Raw genomic sequence first — 23,010 nt, forward strand, 5'->3', positions numbered from 1 at the left:
GAGAAGCCTCTTTCCTTTATTTAAGGAAGAGAGGGGAAATGCCTTAAGTAGTGAGATTAAAAAAACAACAACTTTATTTCAAGTCCAAATTCTCTCCCTCTTATCAACCCTCCCTCACCCTCTGAGAAGGCAAGAAATACATATGAAGTCATTCATAATCTATCTCCACGTTAGCCATGTTGTGAAATTAAAAAGCAAAAAAAAAAATATGCTTTTAATCTTCATCCTGATTCATCAGTTCTTTCTCTGAAAATGAATAGCATTTTCCATCCTGAGCTCTTTGACATTGTCACAGGAATCATTATGCTGATCAGAATAGCTAAGTCATTCACAGTTGATCCGTGTTGCAGTACTGCTGTTACTATATACAACATTCTCCTGGTTCTGCTCATTTCATTGGGTCTGTTCACATAAATCTTCCCAGATTTTTCTGAAGCTATCCAGTTCAGCATTTGTTATATATATAGCACAATAATATTCCATTGCAACATATACAACAGCTTTTTCAGCCATTCCCCATTTGACAGGCATCCCCTCGATTCTTTGCCAAAAAGAGCCAGGTCAACTTGGGGGAAAAAAACTCAGACTCACTCAGTGATCAGTAAATAAAGAAGAGCATTTATTCAGGGTCGAGGAATTGCAATTCAAGACAATATGCTGCCTTCCTCAGATGGGGATGGTCAGAGGGGAAGAGGAGAAGCATGCTCTTAGGACACAGACATGGGGAACTAGGAGAACAAATAGTCTGAGTACAGAGAGCGGCCACACTGCAGGAAGGGAGTGTTTAAGGTGCTGAGGGTTCATATAAACAAGGTTGCAGAAATTTCCTTGAGGTTATCTCTTGCCTATGAGCAGAGGTTGGGGTTGGAAACTGCTGGGTATATGTAGGGGTCTTCTTGGGAGTAGTTAGAAATTACTGGTCAGAACAGGATGGAAACCCAGGGTTTTCGGGGGTTGACGGCTCCTATAGATATTTTTGTACAAATAGGTCCTTTTCCTTTTTCTTTGATATGTTTGGTATATAGAACTAGTGGTATTGCTGGGTCAAAGGGTATGCATAGTTTGATAGTCCTTTGGACCTAGGTCCAAATTGTTTTCCAGAATGGTTGGACTTATTCACAATTACACCAACAGTACATTTGTGTTCCAATTTTCCTATTTTTTTAATTAATAGTTTTATTTACAACTATATCAGCCCATCCTTCCCATCTCTGCACCATAGAAGGCATTATCCAGGAGACGACTATGTATATATAAATTATATCTTTCATGTTTCAGTTTGTTATCTGGAGGTAACATCTTCAAGAATTAAATCTATAGTTGTGTATAATTTTTTGGTTCCACTCATTTTGTTCTCCATTATCCCTTGTAATTCTTTCCAATTTTTTAAAAATTTTATTTAATTAGATGATTTAGAATAGTTTTCCATGGTTACAAGACTCATGTTCCTTCCCTCCCATTATGATGCACAATTCCACTGGGTTTAGCATGTGCCATCGATCAAGACCCATTTCTTTATTATTAGTATTTGCACCAGGGTGATCTTTTGGAGTCCATTTTCCCAGTCATAGCCCCACCGACCCATGTGATCAAGTGGTTGTTTTTCTTCTGTGTTTCTTTTCCCACAGTTCTTCCTCTGGATGTGGAGAGCGTCCTTTCTCCTATGTCCCCCAAGTTTTGTTTGTTTTTTAATCTGCTCATTGTTTCTTGTGGCATAGTAGTACTCCATCACAATCATATACCACAATTTGTCTAGCCATTCCCCAATTGATGGTCATCCCCTCAATTTCCAATCCTTTGCCACCACAAAGAGAGCTACTAGAAATGTTTTGGAACATATAGCTTCTTTTCCTTTTCTTGAGAAACAGACCCTGCAATGCTGTTTCCAGGTCTAAAGCTATACACAGTTTTATAACTTGAGTTTAATTTTAAATTGCTCTTGAAAATGTTTAAATAGGTTCACAGCTCCACCTACGGGGTATTGGTGTCCCCATTTTTTCACATACCCTCTGCCATTTGTCATTTTGCCCTTTTGTCATTTTAGCCAATCTGATGGGTGTGAGATGATATCTTAGAATTTGGGTTTTGGTTTGCATTTCTCTAATCAGCATTTTTTTCATATGATTATCAATAGCTTTGGGTTTTTTTTTCTTCTGAAAACTATCTATTCATATCCTTTGACCATTTGTCATTGGGGAGTAATTTTTATTTTTATAACTTTAGACTCAGTTCCCTAATGACTTGAGAAACAAGGTCTTTATTATGAAAGCTTGATTAAAAAATATCCCCCAGTTTCATGCTTTCTAATCTTGGCAGCTTTGGTTTTATTTATTAGACAACTGTTTAATTTAATATAATTCAAATTATCCATTTAACTCCTGTAATCTTCTCTATATCTTGTTTGGTCACAAAATCTACCTCTATCTAGATCTGACAGATAATTTCTTCCATGCTCCCCTAATTTGTTTACATCATCCTTTATGTGGGAATCATGTACTCATTTTGATCTTATCTTGGTATACAGTAATCAAATCCTAGTTTCTTCCAGACCGCTTTCTAGTTTTCCCAGCAGTTTTGGTCAAGTAGTTCTTGTCTCCAATGTCTCAGCTCTTGGCTTCGGTGTATCATGTGCCTATCATGTACCTTGTTAGCCAGTACCAAATGGTTTAGATGATTTTTACTTTGTAATATAGTCTGAGATCTGGTCCTGCTTCACAGTTTTTCATTGATTTTCTTTATATTCTTGACCATTTGTTCCTCCAGATAAATCTACAAAGCAAGTCTTTGGTAGTTTTGTTGGTATGGCATTGAATAAGTACCCTTAGATAGTATTGTCACTTTTATTAGATCGGTTTAGTTATCCACAAACAATTAATATTTCTCCAGTTGTTCAGCTCTGTTTGTGTGTGTGTGTGTGTGTGTGTGTGTGTGTGTGTGTGTGTGAAGCATTTTGTAATTGCATTCAGATAGTTCCTTTGTGTGTTTTGTCAGTTAGACTTCTAAGTATTTTATATTGTCTGCCTTTATTTTCGGTGGAATTTTTCTTTTTCTTCCTGTGGGTATTCTTGCTAGTAGACAGAAGTGCCGACGATTTGAGGGTATTTATTTTATATCCTGCAACTTGGCTGAAGTGGTTTCAGTAAATGCTTCCCATTTCTCTGTACCATCATATCTTCTGCAGAGAGTGATCATTTGGGGAGCAGCTGGGTGGCTCAGTGGATTGAGATCTAGACCTAAAGGCAGGAAGTCCTCAGTTCAAATTTGGCTTCAGACACTTCCTAGCTGGGTGTCCCCATTGCCTAGTCCTTAATTGCCCTTTTGCCTTGGAATCAATACACAGTCTACACTTAGAGTTCATCAACTCTTTCTCTGGGAGTGGACAGCATTTCTCATTTTGGGTCCTTTGGAATTGTCTTGGGCCATTGTATCGACTGGAGGTATAGCCAGCATTTCTAGTACAGTGTTCAAGAATAGTCATGATCATGGACATCCTGGCGAGCTTTGCCCTCGTTCTTATTGGGAAGGCTTCTAGTTTGTCCCCATATTTTATTATTGATGCGGTATCACCCCTTCCGTGGATACTTTTCCTCATATTAACCGGCCCTGCATTCCTAGTATAAATCCGACCTTAGCAAAATATTGCTGTAATCTCCTCCTGGGGAGGTTCAGAGGGAGCTACAAATGCCCTGGAACCGTCTGGCCAAACCCAGGATTGGGTGAAACAGGGACAGGCCTGACGTGTGTGCCACAGAGAATACAACGGCTTCCAGAATGTGGGCTCATCACTTTCGAGGCGATGTTTTTAACAAGGCATTGCACAGCGGATGTTTTCCTTTGAAATTGTACTGCATCAGCCAGTGGGTAGGTTTTTGTAGACTATTTCCAACAAACGGGGTCTGAGAAAGGAGCTACGGGAAGAATTCTGGCCGATGGTTTGGCTGATTCATCCTGGATGCTTCCCACCTCCTCAGGGTGCAGGGGAAGACGCATTATTCTGGACGTGGCCGGAGTGGGAATTTATTTGGCTTTTCTAGGAAAGTGTATTATTGGGGGGGAGGTTCTTTCCTTTTCAGCTAGGGAGGGGGGGACCAATGGGAGGGACAGAAGGTAGATTTCCATTCATTGAAAAAAGTTTTAAAAAGAAAGGGCCTCATTTTATTTGCTGTAGGAAATGCTGGATTGTTTTTCAGCTGTGAGCTTCAAAGCTCCTAAAAGCCAGGAAGCCACCCTCAGCGATATCATTTGATAGATCCAAGAGCTTCCTCAGAGGGGTTACTGTTCCCGACACTTACTTACACCGCTTCATCCTGCACTCTTTTTCTCCATGCCACCCAGGTCAGATTTCTCATGACCACAAACAATGTTTTCTGACATTTTTTCCTAATTTGATTTAGATTTTGACTCTTGTTCCAACTATAGCCAGTGATCTGACTACATCTAGGAAGCTGATTGACAAAGGGCTTTCATGCCAGTAATGTCCCATTTTGATGCGACAGGCCCACTTTTTCGGATGTTACTCATTTTGCTTCCAGAATGGTTCTTTTACCTGGAACCTGTCTGTCTGTCTGTCTATTTGTCTGTCTCTCTTTTCTTTGCCTCCATTCTTCCATCCAGATAATGAGTGTGTTATATAACCACTGGTTTCCACCAGGCCTTTTCAACTTGCCAACATCAAGGACACCCTGAGAGAAAGAATAACGGGCAGCCACCTCCTCTTCCAAGCAAAAGAGAGGAAAGGTCGGCCCTATCTCCCTCATGGTTGCTAAAAGCAATGCTGTTCCTCTGTGTCCTAAATACAAGTAAGCAGTCTGCATCTTACGCTACTGGTCCATCCTCTTAAAACGAGGTCTTTCGGAAAAGGAAAAAAGTGTGGACCAATGAACGCCCATTGAAAACAACACAAATTATAACTACTCTCAAATTTTATACCGGTGTTGACGTGTGAATATGCAAATATGGATGGATTACATGGATGTGTGTATATTTACGTGTGTGTGTGTGTGTCTGTGTGTTTCATTGGAGATCAGAAGTGGGAAGAGCAGGTGGGAAGTCGAACCTGCATCCAAAACCAAAAGAGGAACCAAGAAACATTGATGTTTGAGATGCAAATGGAGAGACGTCGTCCAACTTCTAAATGTGCCTTGACCAAAGGCAGCTAACTCTGTGGACGATTCAGAAGGGAAAAACCGAGTACACCAGAAGATGTCCTGTACACCAACACCCGTGTTGGATGAAATGGTCCACTCCAAAATTCCGTGATTGCCCAGATCCTTGATTTTGTCCCTCTTTAACTTAGCCAAAGGTCTTTGAGGCTTTCTGTGGTGCCCAAGCTACCCCTTGATCACCCCATTAATGAGTATCTTTGGAGTTATTTAGCCTCGGTCCTTAAATGAAAGGCATCCTTATGGTCCTGGAGCCTTGTGAGAAGTCTTCGAAGGACCCTGCTAGGTCTTGTGCTCATATATTATCTGAAAATCCAGGGTGACTTGTCATTATAGGGGTGCAACAAGTCTTCCTCAGGAGAGAGGCAGTTTGGCAGAATGGCAAGAGCTTTGGCCCTGGCGCCATTTAATCTGGACCTCAATTTCCCCATTTCTAAAATGAGGGGGTGGCCAAAATGACAGAAGTTTCTTGCAGCTCCAAGTGGAAGTTCCTATGACCCACCTCCAATCCCAAGAGGGATCTCTGTTTTTTTTATTTTCATTTTGGGGGGTGGCTTTGGGTGCCCTGATTCAGCACAGCCCATAATGCAACAGGTCTTAGTAAGCAATAAAGGGGGTACTGAAGCCTTGCTTTATTTCATAATCCCATTCGTTTTTCTGGAAAGCATCGGTAGCCTCCAAACAACTGACTCGATATTTGCATCCCATTCTGATGACCAAGCGAAAGTTTGGTTTGAATCCAGACCAGTATAAAACATTTCGGTGGCCCTGTCTGACTGGAGCTGTTTCTGATTTCTGTCCGGGCTGGGGAAAATCAACCTGGGCCACAAGCATGTCTAAAAGTGTAGCCAAGGTAAGTCACTGGGCATGCCTGACCTTCGACTCACCTGCCTCCCTTCCACAGTGGCCTCCAGATGGACAGATTCTGACTCTAGTGACTACTCCAGTTTGTTCGCCCTTGTTCTCTTCGCCACTTGAACTGGCATGATTGATTCTTGAGGGTGAGAACAGTATAGTTCAGGTTGATTTCGTTCCCTGCCTGCCTTACTTCTTAATCTTGTTAAATATGCAGAAAAGACATGAATGGCCATTATTTCTGTCCCCTCTTTCTTTTTCTGGGCCTGGCTTGGGCATCCCAATTAGGGTATCCTTCCATACTTGGGTGTGTCTTTAGGGGAGAAAATAAGCGAGGTAAAATGTAGACGGACTAGGAAATTTGGAATAATATTCTATGAATGACTTCTTGACTGCAACCATTAACTTTCCAGAAGGATGATCAGATTGGGCAAAGAGACACTGGTCAGGCAGATGCCTTTGGTCAGATACCCCGGTATTCTTGCCCTGCCCTCTCCCTCCTGTGCTCACTTAAGAAGTAGACTGACTGAAAGAAGTGCTATTTTTGAAGTATACTAAGGAGCCTTCAGGAGAATGTGGTGGAACCTCCTCGATTTATAGGCAAGGAATGTGAGGTCTTCAGAACTGAAGAATCCTAGACTTGAAGACTTAGATTTGGAGTCATTTGAAAAAAGAGGAAACTGAGTCACGGGGCGGTAAAAGGGCTTCATAAGAGCATCAATTCTGAGCTGTAGGGACTGTAGGGACCATCTAGTTTGCCATCCCTGGCATTTTTCCAGGTGAGAAACTCCAGGTGAGTCTAAGGGAGAGTCAGTTTCTTTGAGGCGAGAATCCGGTTTTGATGGGAGTCCTCTGGCTGTAGACTCCATGCTCTTCCCCCTGCTCCACACTGTGACTTAGATGGCTGGCAGTGTGCTCTGTGGATCAATGGCCCATCAGAATTGTTGAATTGGTGGGTGGCAAAGGGCAAGCGACTTGGGCGTGGCCATCTGTAACATGAAAGGAATCCCCTGAGATGGAACTTAGGGACAGTGAAGGGAGAAGAGAGCATAAATGCTGTAAAAGTGCCCTCACCCTGCATGAACCTCACCCCGAGAGAATTGGGGGTCATTGGCTTTTATGGTAGCAAAGGTCCTTCCCGGGACTAAGGTAGAGCTCCAGAGAGATGGAAGGTGGATCTCCTCCTTACTTTTCCTTTAAAATCTCATTTTATAGATATCTTTCATGTTAACATCTTTATTTTCAAATGTGTATCCCCTCCCCATCCAGAAAGCCAATTCTTGTTACAAAAATACAGATGATAGGGGGCAGCTGGGTGGCTCAGTGGATGGAGAGCTAGGCCTAGAGACAGGAGGTCCTGGGTTCAAATCTGACCTCAGACACTTCCTAGAGGTGTGACCCTGGGCAAGTCATAACCCCCATTGCCTAGCCCTGACCACTCTTCTACCTTGGAACTAATACAGAGTATTGATTCCAAGACGGAAGTTAAGGGTTTAAAAAAATAGAGATGGGGAAACCAAGGTCAGAGAGGTAAAATGATTTGTTCAATCTCAGACAGTAAGTGTTCAAGCAAGGATTTGAACCCAAGACCATGACCCCAAATCTAGTCCTTCGTGTAGCCTCTTTCAAGCCTAGTGCTTTATATCAATTAAAAATAAAGTGTCCCTTATAGTGAGTCTTTTCTCATTTTCTTTCTGCTTTGACCCCATAGTCTTCCCCCCATATTTTCTACTCTGGTCTCCCCAGTCCCTTTCCTGGCATTTGGGAGTCCCTGAGCCTAGATTTGTCCCCAGTGGACAATAAGCCAATTATGAATCGACAAGTGTCCTTGCTTTAAATGAAGCAAAGTCTACCATGAGATGGCAGGAGAGCATTTGAAATGGAAATGAACAGTCTAAGCCAAAGCCAGGATTTTTCTTACAGATCAGGGAACTGAGGGCCCAAGAGGGGACTAACTTAGACTCGTATCCCCTTGGGGGCAATAGAAATATGCTTATTCTTTCTCTATAAAAGTTCTCCCCAAAGCCAGATGCTCAGACTTCAAATCTAGCTTATTTCTCCTGGTGCCATATTGTTTTTTCAACTCTGTCCTGGTCCCTCTTCTCTTCTTCTTCCCTTCGTGATCTCATCAGTTCCAAAGGAAACAACATTGTCTCCATGCAGGTGATTCTCAGATCTATTTATCCAGCCCTAACCTCTCTCTTGGCCTCCTGGTCTCCCATCTCCAATTTCCTATTGGATACCTCCAACTGGATGTCCTATTGACATCTTCAGCTCAACTAGAACTCATTGCCTCCTCCCAAGACCTTCCCCTCTCCCAAACACCCTTCTTACTGCCAAGGACACACCATTCTCTCAGTCATCCAGACGCACAACCAGGGTATCATCCTTGACCCATTACTCTCCTTTTACCCCTTTTCAATGCTTGACATAGTAACCTTTTTTTTAACTTTTATCTTTTGCCTCAGAATTAATACTGTATATTGGCTGAAGAGTGGTAAAGAAGGAAGCCATGGGGATTAGGTGACTTGCCCAGGGTCACACAGCTAGGAAGTATCTGAGGCCAGATTTGAACCTCTGTCTCCAGGTCTGGCTCTCTATCCATTGAGCCACCCAGCTGCCCCCCACACACACACACACACACACATAGAAACTCAATGTTTGTTAGAGGCAGCTAGATTGTGAAGTGGATCAAGCTCTAGAGTCAGGGAGACCTGAGTTCAATATATATATATATATATATATATATATATGCTAGCTGAGTGACCTTGAGTGAGTCAATTAACCTCTGTCTGCTTCAAATGTCTCATCTGTAAAATGGGGATGATAAAAGTGTCTACCTCACAGGGTTGTTGTGAGGACCAAATGAGATGATATTTGGAAAGAGCTTGTAAAGGGCACAGTGCCTGGCACTGTGTGTGCTTAATAAATAATAAATAAATAAATAAATAATAAAAAAAAAGAGTAGGTGCTTAATAAATACTTATACCCTTTCCTTTTATACATCCTTTAAAGGTGGTATAAGGTAAAAAACACTGACCCAGGAGTCAGAGGTCCTGGATTCAAATCCTTTATCTGACATTTACTACTGTTTCACTTAGCTTCCCTGTATCTCAGGTCCTTTATCTAAAAATGAGAAGCTTCTAAGGTCCCTTTCTGCTTTATACCTATGAACCATGACCAAAGGAGTGCTGGAGTCAGCTCAGGCAGACCCCCAAGAGCCAACTGTTAAATATTCACTGTCAGTATTTATACCTCAGATAAGGGCAGTATCAGAAGGCAGCTGCGGTGGCTCAATGGATAGAGAGCCAGGCAGTTCTGGGTTCAAATTTGACCTCAAATACATCCTAGCTGTGTGACCCTGAGCAAGTCACTTTACCCCCACTGCCTCACCCTTACATTCTTCTGCCTTGGAACCGACACACAAAATTGATTCTAAGATGAAAGTTAAGGATTTTTAATAATAATTTTTAAAAGTCAATATCAGGGCTTGATTTATAATTTGGTTGACTGTCTAGACTAAAGGAAGTTATGGAGAAAATGTTATTAATGCCCACTAAACTTAAAAGTATCCTGGGTACATTTTTGTTTTTTAGAGAGCTGATTGTTAAATATTTACCAGTGCACCCCTATCCATGACCTCTCTGGGCTTCATTTTCCTCCCCATAAAATAAAGGATTTAGACCCTGTTGCTTCTGAGGTTCCTTGCTGTGGCCTCTCTGAGGCTCAATTTCCTCTCTTGGAAAATTAGTGGCAATTCGGCCTGGATGACCAGTGAGATCCCTTCCAGGCTTTAGATCCATGATTCAACTATGTATTCCTACCACCTGGATACAGAGTAGTGCATGTAGTGGGCATCCAGTAAACGCTGGTCAGTGTTTAAGCAGCCAACCCCAGGGGCAATGACCAGACCCAGGGAAGGCCTTGCTGGGCTATGATGTAGATAGCATAATGGCGCACGCAACACAAAACTCATAATCAAGGACAAGTCTGAAAAGAAAAGTGAGCCAATCAGGTAGACAGAACATCAGATATTTCATGCCAAATGGGCCCCCCATACCTGGGATGCATCCAAAGCCACATGGAGATGAAAAAGGCATGGAGTGTTAGAGATGGGCCTCCAAAGGATTGAGTGGGTTCCCAATGGGCAATCCATGGTAGAACACTGTGCGACCCTAAACAAGCCACTTAACCAACACTGCCTAGTCCTCAACCGCTCTTCTTCCTTGGAATCAATACACATCAATGACCTAAAACACACAAGACAAGGGTTTAAAAAAAGCTCTCTCCAGTAAAATGTAATTTCCTTGGTGGAGGTGGGAGGAATATGACCTTTTTATGCTCCACATCATTAGTAAGTCTCTTGGGGGAGGGTTTGTTTGCCAGATCTCTACTCCCCGTCTCTGTCTACCCATTGGGCTACCTCGCTGACTTTTAGGGAAAAGGCAGAAATATGAGATGAAAGAGGATGTCTGTACTACTCATCGGGGTTGTCATGGAGCAAAGAAAGCCCCAGCCCTCACTTCTTGGCCCGGCGGGCCTTGTGTTTCAGATAACTTTCTACGATGACAAGAATTTCCAAGGTCACTACTATGAGTGTGACAGCGACTGTGTCGACTTCCACACCTATCTGAGTTGCTGCAACTCCATCCGAGTGACCAGCGGGGCCTGGGTGGTATATGAGAGGCCTAACTTTTCAGGGAACATGTACGTCTTAACTCAGGGCGAATACCCTGATTATCACCACTGGCGGGGGCTCAATGATCGGCTCAGCTCCTGCAAGGTCATTCATCTGGTGAGTCTGCAGATCTCCCCAATTCTCTGGGATATTCTGGAAAAGAGACTTGAGGAGAAGATGTTTTCCTTCTGGTCCTTTTAAAAAAAATTCAATTTTATCTCATTTTCAACTCCAGAGTTTCTCCTTCCTTTCACCCTCTCCCTTATCTAATGAGAAGGGAAGAAATAGAAACAATCCCCATTACAACTTGGAAATCAAACAAAACAAATTGTCATGTTCTGGAAGGAACAAAAGAAGGAAAAGGATAGAAAGAGAATAAAAATATACTTTGTTCTGCACGCTGAGTCCATCAGCTTTCCTTCTGGAGGTGGACGGCCTTTTCCATCATGAGTCCTTTGAAACTGTGCTTGATTAGAGTTCCTCATTCTCTAAGCCTTCTTTTGGACTCTCCAAGTTAGAGTTGGGGGTTGTCTTTTCTTAGTTTGTTGTTATTGTGTCCCGCTCTTTATGACCCCATCTGGGATTTTCTTGGTAGAGATATTGAAGTGGTTGGCCATTTCCTTCACTAGCTCATTTGACAGATGAGGAAACTGAGGCAGAGTGAAGGGACTTGCCCAGGGTCATACAGCTAGTGAATGTCCAAGGCCAGATTTGAACTCGGGAAGGTGAGTCTTTCTAACACCAGACCTGGGGCTCTCTCCATTGTACCACCTAACTGTCCTCTTTTCTTAAGTGCAGTCACATAATCACATAATCAAAATTCTATGCCTTTGCCCAAGTGGACCAGCATTTTTGGAATGTTCTCCTTCTTCCCTTCTGCCTTGGAGAAGGAATCCTGAAGTCTTCTCTAAGCACAGCTCTGGTCCCAACTTCTACCCAAAGCCCTTCTGGGTTTGTCCAGTCATTAGCTTGTCTTCCTCTAGAACTGATTCTAGATTACTTTCTATATGCTTTATCCATTCTAGTAAACCCACTGTACATCCCCCAGGAGAAAGCAAGCTCTGTAAGGGGAGGGAATATTTCATGGTTTGTCTTTGTCATCCTCAGCACCTGACACAGTATTTTACCCAGAGTGGAAGCCCAACAAGTATTTATTGCCTTAAATTGAATAAACTTGTGGGGCCATTTTATACTTGGGCGCATGGTGCTCTCTCTTCTGGGCCTAAATCTGAGTTCCAAGTTCTCATTCACTAGCAATTCCATTGTCCTTTTGGGGCGCCAAATGTGCTGAGTCATTAAGTTTTTTCTTGATATGTATGGATAGTTTTTAAATAGCATTTATATTTCCCGATATATCCTATCCCTTCTCCTACCCAAAGATGCATCTCTTACATCAAGGAATGATGATGATGATGGTGGTGATAGCTAACATTTGATGTTTGTGAACATGTTATCTTATTAATCCTCACAATAACCATGGTGGGGGTGGAATAAATGCTACTATTATGTCCATTTTACAGATGAGGAAACTGAGCCCAAGAAATATCAAGCAGCTTGCTCATTGTCACACAACTAGTCAATTTCTGAGACAGGATTGGAACTCAGGTTTTCCTGACTCCAGAGTCCAATACTCCAGCCACTGTACCATCTAGATTTTTTTTTCTTTTTTTAATGATTAAGAATTTTTTTCCATGGTTACATGATTCATGTTCTTTCCCTCCCCTCCTCCCACCCCCTCTCATAGCCAATGCCCAATTCCACTGTGTACCATCTGTAATTAAAAAGAAATAGAAAAAAAGGAAATTGGGTAAAATCAACCAATCCCTCAATCAAGTCTAATATTATATCCAGGGTTCCACCTCTGCAAAAGCAGGAAGGAGATTCATTCTCAGATCTCTTCTACCCAAACTTGGTCTTTATAAAAATAATTATCCTTATATTATCACTTTTTTGATGTCAACTCTGTAGTCAGTGAGGCTTAGGGATCAGAATTCAGTGGTTTATCCAGTTGCTTCTTTTTAAAATGTTTTTCTCTAAAATCCTCATCTTTGGGCCTTAGAATCAACACTATGTGTTGGTTACAAAGCAGAAGAGTAGTAAGACTAGGCAACAGGAATGAAATGACTTGTCCAAGAAATATTGGAGGCCACATTTGAACCCAGGACCCTATACCTAGCTTCATCATGGTAGTCACTGACCCCTGTTGCTCTTTGGATTTGGTGCACGAGGGTTTCCCTAATGGCCTGTTCTCATTGTTGCCTCTGTCTTCTAGATGAGTGGAGGCCAGTATAAGCTTCAGATCTTTGAGAGAGGAGACTTCAATGGCCAGATGTATGAGACCACTGAGGACTGCCCTTCCGTCATGGAACAATTCCACATCCGTGAGATCCAGTCCTGTAAGGTCCTGGATGGGGTCTGGGTCTTCTACGAGCAGCCCAATTATCATGGCAGGCAGTACTTCTTGGACAAGAAGGAGTACCGGAAGCCCGTGGACTGGGGCTCCCCATGCACAGCTGTTCAATCATTCCGCCGTATCATGGAGTGATGGAAGGCGCTGGTGGGTTTGGATCTGAGGCTGGTTGCCTTTGGTTTGTTGGGCAAAACCCCAACTGTAAATAAAGCAATTCATAAGCACACTTCGCTGGCCTGCAGTGAGTTTCACAAAATGGTCCTCGATCCTGAGACTTTGGTGCCACCCTCCTTGGCATGAGGACGTTGGCCACCCATTTTTCCAGGTTCACCACCTCTGTAGAACCCTGCTCTCTCACCCCAGGTCGTAGCCTGCAAGTACATTTTGGTTAAGGATTTTTTTTTGTCTTTCTAAAACACTAAATAGGAGTTTTCTTTTCATGTAGGCTTTGGCTTTCATTGCCAGGTCAAACACCCCATGCGGCAACTCTTTGTACCAGTGCACACCATCCCCTCGTCTATAGCGTATTCTCTTAGAGCGATGCCTGGGACAATGAAAGGTTTGATGATTTAGGCCTGATCGCAGTCAATGTGGGTCAGAGGCTGGGCTTAAGTTCCTTATGATTATCAAGGGGTCTTCTGCCTTCCAAGCCATTGGTCTCCCAAGTAGGGTGAGATAAGGCACCCATCTGGGAAAGGTACAAGCCAGAGGCCACCTTGGTCCGGGTATTAGATCTACTCGTGCCTTATTAAATAAGTCTTCTAAATCTCTAGCCTCCATGTGCTCAATTGTAAAATGAAGGGGTTAAACTCAATGATTTTAAGGCATCTCTTCTAATTCTAAATCTACGATCCTATAATATGATACGTTTCTAGGGAATAAAATGTGGGGCTGTTTTAGGACAGGAAGAAAGGCTTAGTTGGCTGTCTTTGTTCCACACCCTGCCATTTTCCTGACTCTTCTTTATCCCAAAGATATTCTGTATCCCCCCAAACAAGACTCTAATCAATAGATTCATTGCAGGTTCAAAGATTGTTCCACACCTAAATGAGTTGGGGTAATGTCCATCTAACTCAGTGCTCAGACAAAAGAGAGTGACCAGACAGTGCTCCTTTGCCCCTCTATAATGCCAGAAATTTATCTGATCTGCAATAAAACAAGTGAGGCAGAGCTCCAAGCCAATAGCTATTGATTGATTTATCTTAAAACTCTCACCTTCCATCTTGGAATCAATACTGCGCATGGTTCTGTCAACATGGAATCTAGAAACCCCAAACGTGTAGCCTACTAAGATCTGATGAACCCCAAGTTTTAGGACTAGAGTGTATGTTGGAGACCCCAAAGTTTGTCCTTATTCCCCATTCCCGTGAGAATCCACCCTGAAGAGGATCTCAGGCTAACAGTTTCAGACTGAATAATGGACCCCAAGGTAAAGACAATCCCAGTTAGGTGAGGCCAAGCCCAAGACAAGAGACTCTTTTTGTCTCCAGAAGCTTCTCCCACTGTATCACAGCCTCCTTTATACCCTCCTTTCAAGGATTGAACTTGGGACCTTTAGCTTATGAGAGTGACACTAAAGAGTCACTTAGCTTGGGCTTGGCCCTACCTGATGGGGATTGTCTTTACCTTGGGGTCCACTATTCAGCCTGAAACTTTTAGCCTGAGATCCTCTTCAGGTGGATTCTCACGGGAACGGGGAATAAGGACAAACTTTGGGGTCTCCAACATATACTCTAGTCCTAAAACTTGGGGTTCACCAGATCTTACTAGGCTACAAGTTTGGGGTTTCTAGATTCTATGTTGACAGTCCCAAAGCAGAAGAGTAGCAAGGGCTAGGCAATGAGGGTTAAGTGACTTGCCCACAGTCACATAGCTAGGGAATGTCTGAGGCTGGGACCTCCCTTGTTTGGCCCTCAATCTATTGAGCCACCTAACTGCCTCTCACCAATAGCCATTTAGTAAAATGACCCGGCCCCCTTCAACAACTAGGACCCCAAACTTTTCTCAATCTAAGGACCCTCCTTGCTTCAGAATTCAAGTTTCAGAACTCTTAAATCTCAAACAGTTCAGATAGTACAGCACAAATATAATTTCTCATTGGTGGTGAAACTTCTCCTTTCTACTGGCTTATGGTCACAGAGCAATGGAGTAGGCACAGGGCAACAGGCTGGCGAACCTTCTCCCCACTCTGCTGGCTTGTAATTAAAAGGCAAAAGGCTTTGGCAATGAGTGGACCAAACTGTGCCCCCCACAGCCCCCCAGTCCTTAGTCACAAGTTACAGGTCTGTGAAGATGTCACTACCACCCAACATTGGACAACAGAGGGAAATAGCAAAGGGCTAAAAGTCTCCTAAAACAACCCCAAGATGTCCTATTTCCACTTTTGACATCTCCAGCAGGACTTTGATGATGAGGCACAAGGCAGAAGACTTCAATCCAGCCTCAGACACTTACTAGCTGTGTAACTCGGAACAAGTCACTTAATCTCTTTGCCTCGGTTTCCTCATCTCTAAAATAAAGATGATAACATCCTCCGGTGGTTGTTTAGTTGTATCCAACTCTTTGTGACTCTGTGGACTATAGCACACTGATACGATTCATGGGATTTAAAAAAATTCTTAAAAAATTTTAATAACAAATTTCCACATAAGTTTCCCACAATTATATGATCCAGACTGCATCCCTCCTTTCTTCCCTCCCCACTCCTGGAACTGGCAAGAAATTCATTATCCGTATATTACCAACAAACCATTTTTCCATAGTATTCATTTTTGTAAGTGAATAATTTTACAAAATCAAAATCCCCAAACATAGATTTTTGGGGCAAAGTGAAGTGGTTTGCCATTTACCTCTCCAGGGGATTAAGGCAAAGAGAGGTTGAGTGACTTACCCAAGGTCACACGGCTATTAACTGTCTGAGGCCATATCCACTGAGTCACTCAGTTGCCTATAATAATAAATAACCTTTATCTCCCAGATTGTTTAAGGATCAAATGGAGATGTTTCAAAAGTACTTTTCAAACCCTAAAGTACTATATAAATACTGGTTATTATCATTATTGGGGGTGGTTTATTGTTCTTCCACTCCCAATTCTTGGGTAAATACTTAAATTCCAACTTTTTGCTATTACACACAATGCTACTCTGACTATTTTTGTACATATTTTGAAACTTTTCTTCCTATCAACACTAATTTTCATAAAATATTCATGAGCATCACATGTAAAAAACATAAGAAAATGTTTATTAAAAGTCGATATCCTTGTAGTTTGGGTTCTGAAGCTACTCTCCCAAACCCTACATACTCTGGCAAGCTGGCCTCTTTTGGGTCCCTTCAGAGTCCAAAGGAAGCCCTGAGGCATTGGAGATCATCTTTCTAACACTGAGTCATAAGCTTCACCAATACACTTCCCACCATGGTTATCAGTTGATGTCAATGAGTTAGCTAGATTCTAAGTCTTTTAGACAGTGTGTTGTAATAGGAGGAACTGATAAAAAAAGAAACAAATGCTTTCTTACCAGTACAGAAAGAATCAAGAGGCATGTGGGCTGTTATTGTACGTGCTTAACTTTCAAAGAAGATTCATGACAGCATGAGGTGGCAGCTTGACTTGGGCGAGAATTGGATTTAAGTGAGGCAGCGTTCACAAAGTTGTCAACCTCCCTCTCTCTTCCAGAATCATTGAAGTCCAGTGCTAAGTCAGGATGATGGGTGGTAGCCTGGGATACAGAGGATAACCTTGGTGAGAAAATGGGTTGAGGTTTAAATAACACGCTGAGGCAAGGGGGTATCTCTCGAGTTCTTGGGCTGAGTTCTCAAGACATCCCTCTTAGGTATGGGGTAGTTTGTCTCCTGTGATCTTCGTAGAGCTATAGAGATTTTTCTGATGTAAACATTGGCACTGAATAGTTCAGGGATGCTGTTAGGACTCTGATGGCAAGATGAGAAATTCTAAATTCTAAGGTCCTCCTCTGGCTAACTTGAAGAATGAGAAGAGGAAGACAGAGCCTGAGCTGCTTTTCTCCTCCATCTGAAGTGATCACATGTCAGTGGTCATTCTCTTTCCTCTCTCCCTTCAGAAGCTTGGACTTCTTTTTTTTTTTTTAATTTTAAACCTTATTTTATTTGGTCATTTCCAAACATTATTCACTGGAAACAAAGATCATTTTCTTTTCCTCCCCGACCCCTCTCCCACCACCTTTCCCTCTCCCAAAGCCGACACACGATTCCACTGGTTATCACATGTATTCTTGATTCGAACCCATTTCCATGTTGTTGGTATTTGCATTAGAGTGTTCATTTAGAGTCTCTCCTCAGTCATATCCCCTCAACCCCTGTAGTCAAGCAGTTCAGAAGCTTGGCCTTCTAATTCTAACTTGGCTTGGAACAGCCCCCAGAGGATGTGGCCAATCTGAAAAGTACAGTCCTCCAGGCTCTAGAGGTATTCAGATCTTGTTCACACCTGATTAACAGTAGAGGAATGTTCTCACTTGAAAATTTTGTTAGGATTAACAGCCAGATTTGGAGCCAGGAAGACCTGAATTCAAATTTATCTTCATATTCTTAGTAGCTATGTGACCCTAGGCAAGTCAATTCACCCTGCTTCAGTTTCCCCATCTGTAAAATGAACCAGAGAAGGAAATGGCAACCCACTGTAGTATCTTTCCAAAGAAAAATTTCAGTGTGATCACGAAGAGTAGATAAGACTGAAACAAGTGAACAACACTAACAATGAGGTTAGATGTAGTGATTTGATCCCACTCAACTATATAAAAACATACTTAATTTTCTAAAAACCCTTACCTTCCATTTGGGAATCAATACTGTATATTGGTTCTAAGGCAGAAGAATGGTAAGGGCTAGGCAATGAGGATTAAGTGACTTGCCCAGGGTCACACAGCTAGGAAGTATCTGAGGCCAGATTTAAATTTTTTTTTTAATTTTATTTAATTACATGATTTAGAATATTTTTCCATGATTATAAAACTCAGGTTCTTTCCATCCCTTTCCCCATCCTCTCCCATATCTGATGCTCAATTCCACTGGGTTTAACATGTGTCATTGATCAAGACCTAGTTCCATACTGTTAATATTTTCACTAGGGTGATTGCTTAGAGTCTATATCCCCAGAGAAATCCCCATTGACCCATGTGATTAAGCAGTTGTTTTTCTTCTCTGTTTCTTTACCCAAAGTTCTTCCTCTGGATATGGATAGTGTTCTTTCTCATATGCTCCTCCAAATAGTTCTGAATCACTGCATTGCTCCTAGTAGAGTAGTTCATTATATTCTATTTTACCACAATGTATCCATCTCTGTGTACAATGTTCTCCTGGTTCTGCTCCTTTCACTCTGCATCAATTCCCAGAGGTCCTTCCAGTTCAAATGGAATTCCTCCAGTTTATTACTCCTTTTAGCACAATAGTATTCCATCACCATCATTCCATCATTGATTTTTTGTACAATTGATTTAGCTCTTTATAAATTTGAGGAATTAGACCTTTTTCAGAGGTTTTTGCCAAGAAGATTGTTTCCCAATTTGTTGCTTCCCTTCTAATTTTGATTGCATTGGTTTTGTTTGTAAAAAACCTTTTTAATTTAATGTAATCAAAATTATTTATTTTGCATTTTGTAATTTTTTCTGACTCTTGCTTGGTCTTAAAACCTTTCCTTTCCCAAAGATCTGACAAGTATACTATTCTGTGTACACCAAATTTACTTATAGTTTCCTTCTTTATGTTCAAGCCATTTACCCATTCTGATTTTATCTTGGTGTAGGGTTTGAGATGTTGATCTAAACCTAATCTCTCTCATACTATTTTCCAATTTTCTGAGCAGTTTTTGTCAAATAGTGGATATTTGTCCCCAAAGCTGGGATCTTTGGGTTATTCATAGACTGTCTTGCTGAGGTCACTTACCCAAGTCTATTCCATCGATCCTCCTTTCTGTCTCTTAGTCAGTACCATATTGTTTTGATGATTGCTGCTTTATATTATAGTTTGAGATCTGGGACTGCTAGGTCACCTTCATCACATGTTTTTTCATTATTCCCCTGGATATCCTTGATCTTTTGTCCTTCCAAATGAACTTTGTTATGTTTTTTTCTAATTCAGTAAAAAAGTTTTTTGGTAGTTCAATGGGTATGGAACTAAATAAGTAAATTAGTTTGGGTAGGATTGTCATTTTTATTATGTTACCTTATCCTACTCATGAACATTTAATGTTTTTCCAATTATTTAGATCTAGTTTTAATTGTATGAAGAGTGTTTTGTAGTTGTGTTCATACAATTCCTGTGTTTGTCTTGGCAGATAGATTCCTGAGATTTTTATATTGTCTAGGGTGATTTTAAATGGAATTTCTCTTTCTAACTCTTGCTGCTAGGAAGAGTTGGAAGTATATAGAAATGCTGATGATTTATGTGGGTTTATTTTGTATCCTGCAACTTTGCTAAAGTTGTTGATTATTTCCACTAGCTTTTTAGTTGATTCTCTAAGATTCTTTAAGTAGACCATCATATCATCTGCAAAGAGTGATAGCTTGGTCTCCTCATTTTAATATCCCTATTTTAATACTTTCAATTAATTTTTCTTCTCTAATTGTTATGGCTAGTGTTTCTAGTACAATGTTAAATAATAAAGGTGATAATGGGCATCCTTGTTTCACTCCTGATCTTATTGGGAATGCTTCTAATTTATCCCCATTGCAGATGATGCTTGCTGATGGTTTTAGATATATACTGTTTATTATTTTTAGAAAAGGCCAATCTATTCCTATGCTTTCTAGTGTTTTCAATAGAAATGAGTGTTGTATTTTGTCAAAGGCTTTTTCTGCATCTATTGAGATAATCATGAGGTTTTTGTTGGTTTCCTTGTTGAGATGGTCAATTATGTGAATGGTGTAATATTTATTAGGAAAGGATGGGGGATTGGAAAAATGGGGATAAAGGGAGGTCTGTAGCAGGGTATGGAGGAGTTGAGGCAATAGAGGGGATATTGCTCCTGGTGAAGCAAAGGAGAGAGATGCCCCCGGCCGAGAGGAAGCAGCAGGGGTCCGATAAGGACTGTTTGTCATTGAATGACTGAACTGATGTTCAGCTCCCTCTATGCCCAGAAAAGATAGTTCACTTATCTGACTGCGAATTCAAATAATATAAAGTTTAATAACCAGTTGGGATTGGAGTTCTTCCTCAGCTTCAGAGCTGAGGCTCAGCCCCAGAGGCTGGCAGAGGGTTTCTCCCACTCCTGTCTTCTCTATATCAGTCCTCGCTTTGTCTAATTCAGAATCTTAGCAGTAGACAGAAAGCAAACAAGAACAGTTCTGACCTTCAGCAGTGATTGGGCCTGGTGGCAGCTGGATAGCTCAGTGGATTTAGAGCTGGGCCTAGAGATGGTAGGTCCTAAGTTAAAATCTGGCCTCAGACACTTCCCATCTGTGTGACCCTGGGCAAGTCACTTGACCCCCATTGCCTAGCCCTTACCACTCTTCTGCCTTGGAGCCAATACACGGTATTGACTCCAAGATGGAAGGTAAGGGTTTAAAAAAAAAAGTGATTGGTCCTGAATCTTCCAGCTGAACGAAGATGAGGCACACCACACCAGACTGGGCTGAAAAAGCTCCTCCCTTCTCCAACACCAGGAAGGAAGTGCTAGTCACAAGATCCAACTGCCACTCCCAGTTGCCCCTTCCCCCACCAACTGTCAGTCTTGTTTCCTTTCCACAATGGTTTTCCTAATATTCAACTATCCTTGCATTCCTGGTATAAATCCTACCTGATCATTATGAATAACCCTCATGATAACTAGCTGGAGTATTTTTACTAATATTTTAAAATTTTTTGCATCTATGTTCATTAAGGATATTTGTCTGTAGTTTTCTTTCTGTTTTTGATCTACCTGGCTTTGGAATCAGTACCATATTTGTGTCATAAAAGGAATTTAGTAGAACTCCTTTTTTGCTTATTCTGTCAAATAATTTGTATAGTATTGGGATTAGTTGTTCTTTGAATGTTTGGTAGAATTTACTTGTGCAGCCATCAGGCCTTGGGGATTTTTTCTTACAGAGTTCTTTGATGGCTCGTTCAATTTCTTTTTCTGATACATGGTTATTTAAGAATTCTATTTCTTCTATTAATCTAGGTAATTTATATTTTTGTAAATATTCATCCATATCACCTAGATTGTCATATTTATCATCATAGAATTGGACAAAATTGTTTTTAATGATTGCCTTGATTTCCTCTTCATTAGAGGTGAGGTCTCCCTTTTCATCTTGGATATTGTCAATTTGGTATTCCTTTTTCCTTTTTTATTAGGTTGACCAGTACTTTGTCTATTTTACTTGTTTTTTTCAAAGTACCAGCTGCTAGTCTTGTTTATTAATTCAATAGTTCTCTTACTTTCAATTTTATTAATTTCTCCTTTAATTTTTAGGATCTCTAATTTAGTTTTTATCTGGGGATTTTTAATTTCTTCACTTTCTAGTTTTTTAATTTGCATGCCCAATTCTTTGACTTCTGCCCTCTCTAATTTGTTAACATATTAATTCAAGGATATGAATTTCCCTCTGAGTACTACTTTGGCTGCATCCCATAGATTTTGAAAGGATGTTTTGTCATTGTCATTTTCTTCAATGAAATTATTAACTATTTCTATGATTTGTTCTTTAACCAATTTTGGAGAATCATATTATTTAATTTCCAATTAATTTTTTATTTGCCTCTCCATGTACCCTTACTATTATTATTTTTATTACATTATGATCTGCAAAGGTTGCATTTATTATTTATGCTCTTTTGCACTTTTTGCCATGTTTTTATGCCTAGTACATGGTCAATCTTTGTGAATGTATCATGTGCTACTGAAAAGAAGGTGCATTTCTTTTTGTCCCTACATATATATATATATTTCAGGTCTCCTACTAGTATAGTTTTACTATCTATTTCCTCCTTCAACTCCTCTAATTTCTCCTTTAGAAATTTGTATGCTATACTATTTGGTGCAGACATGTTTCATATTGATATTTCTTCATTGTCTATACTGCCTTTTATCAGGATGTAATTACCTTCCCTTTCTCTTTTGATCAGATCTATTTTTACTTTGGCTTTGTCCTGTATCATGATTGCAACTCCTGCCTTCTTTTTCTCATTTCAAGCCCAATAGATTTTGCTCCAGCCTTTCACCCTTAATCTCTGTGTGTCTACCTGCCTCATGTGTGTTTCTTGTAAACAACATATGATAGGATTTTGGTTTCTAATCCACTCTGATTTTTGTTTCTGCTTTGTTGGTGAGTTTATCCCATTCACATCCAAAGTTAGGATTACTACCCATGTATTCCCCAACATTTTGATTTTTATCTCCTTGTCATGCCATTTCCTCTTTCACTATTTCCTTCTACACCAGTGTTCTATTTTTAATCAGTCCCATTAATCCCCTCCTTTATTTTACTTTACTTTCTTCCCCTTTCTTATTCTGCTCTTATTTTTCTTTTGGGGTCTTTTTAAGCTACCCCACATCCTCTCCCTCTCTAGTATTGCTTACATCCCCATGCTCACTTTCCATCCCTTCTCTTTTTATTTTTTTAGGGTATATTAAATTCCCTTCTCCCTCTTTTCCCTCCCCCTTTTTAAAATCTCCCCCTTTAATTTTCCCCTCTCAACTTCCATACAGGATAAGATAGAATTCAATACCCCCAATAGATCTAGATGCTCTTCCCTCTCAGAATTGATTCCAATGAAAGTAAGGTTTTAGTACTCTCTTCCTCTCCTTCTTTTAATTGTATTTTCCCCTCCCCCTCCCCTGTGCCTTTTTGTCTAGTATAGATTATTATAATTTTCTTATTCCTTCAAATTTCTCTTGATGTTGTCTTCTCTCCTGTGAATCTTAAAATTCCTCAGACTCTACCTGGAA

General features: G+C 40.9%; 1 protein-coding gene across 1 annotated transcript; it reads left to right on the top strand.

Moving 5' to 3' along the window:
- Positions 1 to 5,486: 5,486 nt before the first annotated feature.
- On the top strand, positions 5,487 to 13,330 carry CRYGS (crystallin gamma S). Its single transcript, XM_001365985.4, has 3 exons — positions 5,487 to 6,015; positions 10,570 to 10,812; positions 12,968 to 13,330. Exons 1-3 carry the CDS (start codon positions 5,875 to 5,877, stop codon positions 13,238 to 13,240), a joined length of 657 nt encoding a protein of 218 aa, XP_001366022.2. The 5' UTR covers positions 5,487 to 5,874; the 3' UTR covers positions 13,241 to 13,330.
- Positions 13,331 to 23,010: the final 9,680 nt, after the last annotated feature.

Source organism: Monodelphis domestica, chromosome 2 (assembly GCF_027887165.1).
Source record: "Monodelphis domestica isolate mMonDom1 chromosome 2, mMonDom1.pri, whole genome shotgun sequence".
NCBI lineage: Eukaryota > Metazoa > Chordata > Mammalia > Didelphimorphia > Didelphidae > Monodelphis > Monodelphis domestica.

Coding starts and splice junctions, on each gene's coding strand:
- CRYGS (XM_001365985.4), top strand. CDS start 5,875: ATGACCAAGCGAAAGTTTGGTTTGAATCCAGACCAGTATAAAACATTT. Junction 6,016..10,569: donor TGTCTAAAAGTGTAGCCAAG/GTAAGTCACTGG, acceptor CTTGTGTTTCAG/ATAACTTTCTACGATGACAA. Junction 10,813..12,967: donor CCTGCAAGGTCATTCATCTG/GTGAGTCTGCAG, acceptor TCTGTCTTCTAG/ATGAGTGGAGGCCAGTATAA.